Source organism: Lytechinus variegatus, chromosome 4, assembly GCF_018143015.1.
Source record: "Lytechinus variegatus isolate NC3 chromosome 4, Lvar_3.0, whole genome shotgun sequence".
Taxonomy (NCBI): Eukaryota; Metazoa; Echinodermata; class Echinoidea; order Temnopleuroida; family Toxopneustidae; genus Lytechinus; species Lytechinus variegatus.
In genome coordinates, this window is record NC_054743.1 from 57,925,023 (window position 1) to 57,935,321 (window position 10,299).

Consider the following 10,299-nt stretch of genomic DNA (forward strand, 5'->3'; position numbering starts at 1 on the left):
TCTTTTACTGTTTTATTTTCCTCATTGCAAAAGAAAAATTAGACCTGCACCTCACCCCAGTGCAGCCATTGTGCATGATCTTTTCTTTTATTTTTGTTTCCTTGGGGGTGTTTGTTTGTTTTGCAAATTTCACCAGTTTAAACCTTGCCGAAGTGTCTTAGAAATCTGTAAATGCCTCTGTTGTAATGAAAACCTTGCAAAAATTACAAAATGAAGCCCTCACCTACAATGTCAAAGTCTATAAAACTCTGTATATGTACTGCATGGTGTGCTTGTTTTCAGTGAACTAGCTTTGGGATATTGTTGATGTGCGTGTATTAAAAATCAATAAATTATTTTCTCTCTTTTTTTGATGATTTTCTATGTTAACAGGGAAGTCGAGTTCTATTGTTCAGCCAATTTGTGATGGTTCTAGATATAGTAGAAGAGTATCTGAACATCAGAGGGCATCGGTTTGTACGTATGGACGGACAGACACCAGTCCAAGACAGGTCAGAGCTCTGTTTTTATGAAGGATGGGAGGATGGATGGATGGGTGGGTGGATGGGTGGGTGGGTGGGTGGGTGGGTGGATGGATGGATGGATGGATGGATGGGTGGGTGGATGGGTGGATGGATGGGTGGGTGGATGGATGGATGGATGGATGGGTGGATGGGTGGATGGATGGATGGATGGATGGGTGGGTGGGTGGATGGATGGATGGATGGATGGATGGGTGGGTGGGTGGATGGGTGGGTGGGTGGGTGGATGGATGGATGGATGGATGGATGGATGGATGGATGGATGGATGGATGGATGGGTGGGTGGGTGGGTGGATGGGTGGATGGATGGATGGATGGGTGGGTGGGTGGATGGGTGGGTGGGTAGATGGGTGGATGGATGGATGGGTGGGTGGGTGGGTGGATGGATGGGTGGATGGATGGATGGGTGGATGGATGGATGGAGGAAGGAAGGATGGATGAATGGGTAGATAAATATATGTATTGATAAATGGATGGATTGATATGGGATTGTGGATAGTGAATAGATAGATAGATAAATACATAGGTAGATAGATAGATAGATAGATAGATAGTGAAATAAACAATTGTTTTATTTAAAAAAAAAAACATGTCAAGCAATCAGCTTGCAGGCTGAAAATGTTTAATTTACAAATATGGCTTAGGCCTATGCTGGAATCAAGCGCAAATTTCTAATTAATCGCAAGTCATTTGATTGCAGTTGGAGAGAGTATTTTGATAGTGACATGTGTTGAGGAGGGCGTGGTTACGAATCTTGTCTTTCAATCACAGGGACGTGGGTTTGTCTCCACCCCATTGCGTGCTTTCCTTCAGCAAGAAATTTACCGTTGCACTCGACCCAGGTGAGGTGAATGGGTACCTGGCAGGATAAATTTCTTGAATGCTCTGAGCGCTGAAAGGCAGCTCAAGCTAAAGCCGAGGTAATAATGATAATAACAATACACCAGAGATGCCAACCCTCCCGATTTCATCGGGAGGCTCCCGAAAATTCATCCCAACTCCCGCCCTTACGATTACCATCCTTATCCTCCCGAAATTACGATTTTTTTGCATTGATCAAATTGGATTGGAAGGACATACTATCGTCTGCTAACTTTAGCATGTAGTAACTCCATTACGTTCGCTGCTACTAAATTCTGTGTGAAAAGTAGACAAATAAGGAGCAGCGAAAAGCTGGTGCATGTGATATGCCCAACGGGAATCCACTGTGCACCAGGCCGGTAGGCCCGGCTAGCTTCGCGAGGCGTGTGCGCTCGCGGCCACTGGATTTATCGAGTCGTGCGGTGGAATATCGGTGTGTGATTTCGGCGTATTGATGGGTTGATATTGACACGAAATGGCGGAAAATCAACAAAAGAAGACCAAGAAATGGTCTCAGAAGTATGAGATTGAATACAGTCTCCAGTACCTGTGTGTTCGGAAGTCGGAAAGAGGAATTTACCATGCATTTTGCGCAATTTGCAGCGTGGACATTTCAGTTTAGCAGGGAGGTCGTGATGAAACGTGTAATTCGGAAGCACTTTCGTTCGGGAGCAAACGGCATAGGCCTACCATGGATAGCTCTATATGGGCCTACGGACATTGCGATGACAAGATCTTCATGATCTTCGAGCTCCACTAGTACCCTGTTGTCTTTATTTCACCAAGCAAGGGACCAGCGCTGAGCTTTTCTTTACTGGATTTATAGTGGAACATAACCTGCCTATAGCCGATAGTGATAATTCATCCTTGTTGATTATTGTTGTTGAACAGGTACTTGACTTTTTTTTGTCCCCTCATTTTTTATTTACATGTGAAAATGCATATTTGATATTTTTAATGTTAAAAAAGTGGGAACAATGTTTATTTCAAAACATGTGAAATGCCTCAAAATAAGGGTCAGATTGCACCAGAGAGCATCTAGAAACCCAGAGCTTCCAGGGCCCTAAGGCGGGCCCTGGACCCCGGCCGCAAGGGTCGAGCGCTCCGCGCTCGAGATGTGCGCTACGCGCACATAATTTGGTGGCGGTTGCAAATCCTCCCTAATTCTGATTTCCAAAAGTTGGCATCTCTGAATACACCTACCTTGGAATAGATTATTTTGAGATAGATGGCGCTATATAAATTATTAATTATTTATCGTGAGTTTAGAAGGGTGCTTGAGTTCAAGGTGGCTGGTCAGATGGGGCAACGGAAGAAGCAAGTATTCGAGAGTAGGAGGGTTAGGTTAAAGCTCATTTCTGTGAGTGTGATGTAAACCTGGATTACTTCTACTGCTTCTAGCCTTATAGGCCCGAAATTCACAAAGGTGGTTTTGAAAACCCACAGTTTAGTCCATGGTTTATGCAAATTTCCTGTACAAATTATGCTTATTTAAACGCGTGTATTAAAAAATGTCCCATGATGATGCGCGCTTTTGTTACAGTGCGCCAAATTGATGCCTGTTGCCGTGGTTATCCACATTATTTTATCCATGAATCCACTGTTTTGAATTGATAAGTTCTCTCTTCAAACAGTGGAATAACATAGCGTTTCTAACCACGGTAACAACATCAATTTGGCTCACTGTGACAAAAGCGCACATCATCATTGGGCATTTTTTGTACACGTACCCCATACGCACTAAATTAGCCATAATTTCTACAGGAAATCTGCATAAACCATGGATTCAACCATGGATTTTCAAAATCACCTTTGTGAATTCGGGTCATAAACTTTGCTCAGTGATTGATTGGTACATTGTCTGTTATTTGTGGCCAACAGAGCGGAGCTGATGGACAAGTTTAACGAGGACGAGTCCGTCTTCATCTTCATGCTGTCAACGAAAGCCGGTGGCGTCGGGATCAACTTGACTGCAGCTAACACAGTCATTCTTCACGACATAGACTTCAATCCCTACAATGACAAACAGGCCGAAGATCGTTGTCATAGAGTCGGACAAAGGAGGTAGGTTTCTTAAAATTTGAAAATCCAATTGAATGAATGGCGTGAAGGTAGTTACAGTGAAAAGAGGCAGGAATTAAACCTCTATAATCTCTTTACCCAATGGGTGATATTCAATGAAATAATGGGGGCTTACACCTAACAATAATCTTCCTTGTTTTATTGATACCCTTTAAGTTTGGAGCGTTGTGGCCCAGTGGATTAGTCTCCGGACTTTGAAACAGAGGGTCGTGCGTTCGAATCCCAGCCATGGCGTAAAATCCTACAGCAAGAAATTTATCCTCATTGTGCTGCACTCAACCCAGGTGAGGTGAATGGGTCCCTGGAAGGATTTTTCCTTGAACGCTTAAGCACCTATTAATATAGCAACTGAGCTACAGCCGTGGTAATAATATGATACCAAGTATCAAAGCACAGTTGAGTATATGCACATAGTAACTGCGCTATATAAATAGACACATTATTATTATTATAAATTTTATTGATATGTGCAATTCTTTTTATGATTTCTTGACTTGTTGTAATTTTGCTTATTTGATCATCGGGTATTGAACCACTTATAACATCATATTGAAGCACTGTTCTTACAAAGTTCAGTTCTGAACGATTTTTCCAAATTATATTTATGTATTCCCAAAGAACTTTCCAAACTAATATCCCAATTAACCATATGAATTGAAATGTTAATGATGCATTCAATAATTTCCATGATTTGTTGTAAATTTGCTTATTTGTTCATGGGATGTGTATGACCAGGGGCCCGTCTTACAAAAAGTTGTGATTGATCGGATCAATCGCAACTATGGAAAGCCAGCAAAATCAACATATTAAATGCATGGTCCTTTATAAAAATTTCTAAATATAATTGTATATTCATAAGTTCACTGATTTCTTTACAATTTGGTGTGTTCTCCTTTGTTTACAAGACATTTTGCTTTTTTCTGTAGAAGAAATTATGGTGTGGGTAAATTTCCATAGAGTTACAATTGGTTGGATCAATCGTAACTCTTTGTAAGATGGGGCCCAGTTTGCTTTGTGAATTCTTTATCAATGAGCTGTCAAGATAGTCTGCATGCACAGACCCATAGTTTTCGCAACTTGCACAGTGCATAATGCTGAGTCTGAAGTAGTGAGACTAGATTCACTTAGCTGGCTCTCTTCTATGACACAGACAAGAGAGTCTAGTCTTCACTCAAGACATGGTTTTGACAAAGTGTCATTTGGCAAATTATTGGAAAAAGTGTCAAATATCAGTCCGTGCTTGCAGACTGCTGTCAAGCTAAGATCGTATATTTTAGAGGTCTTGATTTGAATAGAGAAAAGTCAAACTAGAATAACGCTGAAAATTTCATCAAAATCGGATCTAAGATAAGAAAGAAATGACATTTTAAAGTTTCGCTTATTTTTCACAAAACAGTTATATGCACAACTCAGTGAATGCAAATGAGACAGTCGATGATGTCCCCCTCACTCACTATTTCTTTTGTTTTTTATTGTCTGAATTATGAATACAATATTTCATTTTTACAGATTTGACAATAATGACCAACTTGACTGCACCATATAGTATTAAAACAATGTTAATTCCACTGTTCAAGTATGAATTGAACATTGATTCTCTTGACAAAGAGGAGAAATTTTTCATATAATAATATACAAAGAAATAATGAGTGGATGATGACATCAGTCTCCTCATTTGCATACCAACCAGGATGTGCATATAACTGTTTTGCAAAATTAAGCAAAATTTTAATATCTTTCCTATTTTACATCCGATTTTGATGAAATTTTCAGTGTTATGCTTGTTGGATTTTTCTCTTTTTATTCACATAAACTTTTTGTTGGGGTGGACTTGTCCTTTAATAAATCTTGAATGTTTGAATTGATGTTGGCAGAGAGGTAAGCGTGATACGCTTGGTGAGCAAGCAGTCTATAGAAGAAGGAATGCTATCCTGTGCTAATTATAAACTCAAGCTTGAGAAACAGATGACCAGAGGATTCTCAGGTTAGCAATACCTTTAAACTCAACCATCTTTGTTACTTTAAGATTAATCCGCTTCACCACTTCTCATTAAATTGGCAACATTTGTTAACTTTTCATTCATCATCTTGATTGGATAAAAATGAATTTGGATATAGCATAGTTTGAAATGAATTAAAATAGCTAGCATTTAATAATCCATAAAAATTAATCTGTTTATTCCTTAAATTTGCAACATTTGTTAACTTTTCATTCATCATCATGATTTGATGAATATGGATATATCATTAGTTCAAATGAATTAACATTTAATAACCCATAAAATCAATCTGTTTTTATTCCTTAAATTGGCAATATTTGTTAACTTTTCATTCATCATCATGCTTTGATGAAAATGAATATGGATAGGCCCATATCATTAGTCCAGATAAATGAAAATAGCTAACATTTAATATCCCATAAACTTAATCTGTTTTTATTCCTTAAAACGTTAATTTTTCCATTCATTTTCATTATTTGACAAAGATGAATATGAATACATGTATAACGCAAGTTGAAATTAATGAAAACATAAGTTTTTATAACCCATAAATTAATCTGTTTTTGTTCTTTAAATGAACAGTTAACAAGTGTGAAATTAGTGGCATAAATTTCACTTTTCCGTATTTTTACCTATGAAACTTTGTCATTTCACTGTTTGATTTGTAGAAGCAATCCTAGGTTTATAGAATGAAGTTGTGTTTTGTTTGATTCCTTTTTATAAGTGCAAAAATCTAGAATTTTGTGAATACAAGAGGCAGCTCGAGCTAAATAACAATGTGCCTCAGAATATGATTGTCTTTTATTATTTATTATGCTGCATTATTGTATAGCACTTAGAGACTTCTGATTGAGTAAGTGTGAAAAGCTACTGAATGAATAAGTATATTATTTTTTTTTATCACAATTATTTTTGTCTCGCTTGAACGAAGTTCGGCAGAGAGTTTGTAATCACTTTTCCTGTTGGTCTGTTACAAAAATGTTCAATTTTTTGTTCAAACTTGGTACATATGATCCTTGAATGATACCATGTGTGTGTCCATGAGGATGATGGTGTCTATTAAGGTCATCTAGGGGTCAAAAGGTCAAATGATGTGAGGTCATGTCCATCCGTTTATGAAGTTTTTTTGTTCAACTTGCTCTGATTTCTTTATTTCTGCATCAATTTTAATCCCACTTTAAATAATGCAACTGATCATTGGGTAATACCATATGTGTGTTGTTGAAGGTCAAAGGTCATTAAGGGGTTACAAGATCGTGTTGCATATTTTATTGATCGCAAAATCAGGCAAGACTTGTGGATCGTGAACCACTTTATTATTATTATCATTAATTTCTTTTCAGGGGTGTGAGAGTTCAGATTTTTATCTGATTTCAGATTATTTTGTTTTGATTTTCAGCTGAATTTCAGCTTATATTTGGCTTTCCTCTTTACAAAAAGTATGGGAGCTCTTTCTATTTCAGACTTTTTCAACACTCTAGCTTTTTTCAGCTCTTTTTTATTTGTGATCACTCACACCCCCGTTTCTTTTATAAATTTCATTGGACTGCAGGTGAAGATGGGAAGGAAGACGAGAAGGACATCGCTAGCTTGCTCAGAGACGCTCTGGATATATGACAATGTCCCCACTACCTCACATTCCCTCTTGTGCATTCTACTAATCATTACCTCGGTCTTTTTCACGGGTTGCATCCAAGAATCACCCATTGTTCTTAAAATGCCTTGATGTGATGCTGATGAATCGTAGACATGTAACACTGAAGCTGCCGGCAGCCATATTTGTACTCCACGAATTGCATAACTAACCATTGATGCTGTTAATTGCCTCGATACGATACTGTGGAATTATAGACAATGAAGACTGATACTACTGGCAGCCATATTTGTACTCCACGAATTGCATAACTAACCATTGATGTTGTTAAAGGTATTGTTTAACTTTGTGAGCAGCCGATTTAAAAAATTCTCAAACCAAGATGAAACATGTGTACAAGTGCATGTATTAGAACTAATAAACCCTGAAAACAACAATTATTGAGAATAAAAAGCTAAAACTACAAGGCAAACCCCTATTTTGTAAATAGGTGTCTTATAGACACCTAAATAGTACACATAAGTGTATGGGATGAAATTAAGCTGGTGTTTCCGGTCACTTTATATATCAATCTTTGAAGCACTAAATAATCATTTTCGAACGCATTTTTTTCTGGGCTTCATTTTTGGAACATATCACAGACACAGGTGACAAGTGTGACCTTCTTGCTCAGATTTTTAAAAGTCAAACCAATGTTAACCAATCACTTTAATTGCCTAGATACGATACTGTGGAATCATGGACAATTAAGACTGAAGCTACTGGCACCCATATTTGTATGCACCATTGAAGTAGGTTCAACATATTAGATAGAACCATTCATGTTTGTTAATTGCCCGGATATGCTGGTGTGGAGTCATGTCATGTAGCTGTGTGCAGCCATATTTGCATTCCATGAATCCAAGTTGCAGGATGGTTCAACTATGCCGCTCATTGAGTGGTATGGTCCAACAATTCAGGTTCAATTATCGAAAGAACCGTTGATGATGTTAATTGCCTGGATATGATGCTCTGGAGTCATTCGATGATCTGAAGCTGCCAGGAGCCATATTTGTATTCTATAAAGACAGGTCTGCGCATTGTTAAACCACTCAGCTCAATGGTGAGATAATATAGCAGTAGAGCTTGAATCTGAGAATGAACCATTGATATTGTAATCCAACTTGATATGGTACCATGTCGTCGTTCGACAGTCGAGATTGAAGCTACCGGTAGCCATATTGCGAGTCCATGAACAGTCCAACTGTCAGGTCTATTTAAAGTAAAACTGCATTGCTCAATGGGTGAGATGGTCCAGTGTAGTTTGGAACTTGTGGATGAACCAGTGATGTTTACTGCCAGATATGGTGATTTTTAGTCATTTGATAATCAAACTTAACCCTAAATAGACTGGGCTATTTCGACGCCTAAGAAGACGGGGGGTCTGATTCAGCCCCCCCCCCTTATGATCTCGGCCGTCGATCGCGTGATCGCGACGAACATTGGCACACGCATTAACCATGGCATTATCTACAAAACTATGACATCAAATTCTGCAAAAAATCTCATGTCTCATTAATTATGCTAATTTATGCGTAAAATCATAAGTTTGCTCTAATTAATAAAATAATGCCCCTGAAATTCTAATTTTTGTTTCACATACTCTATATAGGCATCTGATCAAATTTATATTTAAAAAATTTCAACATCACATTTATTTTCTTATGTATTCTATTGTTTTTTTAATTTCTTATGTATTTCTTTGTTTTTCGACTTTTTGTTTTTTATTGTTTATTCAATGGAAATTGTTGGGGACTTTATTTTGACCATAAAAAAGATAAAATTAATTAATTTTAAGCAGTAAAAGGAAAAATAATGATACATTTATGAATTTTGGCTAAAAACACTATTTGCATTGGATTTGTACACAAATTCACGTTTTTGAGTAATTTTGGGTCTGCATGCACTTACGAAATGTTGCGTAATTTCGGAACCGCGTACCCAGGGGTCACAATTTTGGTCTCAAAAGTTGCGCGAGACTTAAAAGTAAAAAGTCAGCGAGCGACGCGGTCAAAAAATTTTGCGCGGCGGATTTATCATGAAAAATGTCGAGGGGGGGCTGAACCAGTCTTTTTAGGGTTAAAGCTGCCAACAGCCATACTCAGACATGCCAACCATTCCCTTTTGAGAGTATTTGTTCCTCTTTTTTGCTATGAATACACCAATACTTTTTTTTGTATGATTTTTAACTTTTTTTTTCAAAATTTTCGATAATGAAGTATGTATTATACACAGAGCGTGACACTAGCGCCGGTCCAGCAGTCCGAGACCGGTAAAAATCACGTATGGGCCAGTAACTTGTTGCATGAAAAGAACAAGTATGAATTGTCAAGTTTTCAAGTACAATGTAGGGTCATTTCACATGTTTTTTCACCAATCTCACTGCAACAGGCTGGCGATTGATTCATTGAGACAAATTTTTTAAGAATACTCTTTTTGTCAAAAATACTTGTTTTGACAAAAACACTTTTTTTCCTTCTAAGAATACTTATTAATGTTGTAGAAGGATGGCAGGTCAGCGTACTGGACACTGGGGCACCATATCCATGACTAATGATAATAATCAGCTTTTATATACTCAAAGCACTTCACAAGTAATTACCTAGGGTGGTATTTTGAGATCCATTTTATCTCAGATGAAATAAAATATTTTATCTTCGTTAAAGTCGATGAGATAAAATACCCTTAAAATCTCTCCGAATCGGTATTCTGACAACAATTTTATCTTCATTTTATCTCCGTAAGACACACCTATTTTTTAATCAATATCCACTTAGAAACGCGCTTTTATAGCTCTCTCATATCACTCAACCAATGGAACTCCATTCTGCCAGGAGGTGTGGCAGAGGAGTGAGATTGCGTCAATTTATTGACTTCAAATACGCTTGCACTATACGCTTGCGTGTCTTTACAGAGATTTCTTTTAAATGAAAATGACAATATAAAAAAAATTTGAATTATATCGCATCTTTTCAAGCATCATTTCAAAGACAATATTAGTCAAGAAAAGTCTTATGAAATACTTCCTGATTGTACAGGAATAACATTAAGGTGTTATTCTCAATAAACATAATTTGTCTTCATTTTCATGTCAAATTTTGAGTTAATTCGCCTAGAAATAATGATGAAATCAACTTCGCGGAGATGAAATAGCCCCTACCCTTTTTTAAGTTTTTTTTTCTTCAATTGGTCAGATATGCGA

General features: G+C 37.5%; 1 protein-coding gene across 1 annotated transcript in view; it reads left to right on the forward strand.

Moving 5' to 3' along the window:
- The window catches only part of LOC121414385 (SWI/SNF-related matrix-associated actin-dependent regulator of chromatin subfamily A containing DEAD/H box 1A-like), a 33,130-nt gene extending 25,752 nt beyond the window's left edge, over positions 1-7,378 (forward strand). Inside the window, exons 15-18 of the mRNA XM_041607542.1 lie at positions 373-491; positions 3,264-3,446; positions 5,339-5,448; positions 7,017-7,378. Coding sequence (XP_041463476.1) covers positions 373-491; positions 3,264-3,446; positions 5,339-5,448; positions 7,017-7,081 — 477 coding nt within the window. The 3' untranslated portion in view covers positions 7,082-7,378. The remainder of the gene's footprint in view (positions 1-372; positions 492-3,263; positions 3,447-5,338; positions 5,449-7,016) is intronic.
- Positions 7,379-10,299: the final 2,921 nt, after the last annotated feature.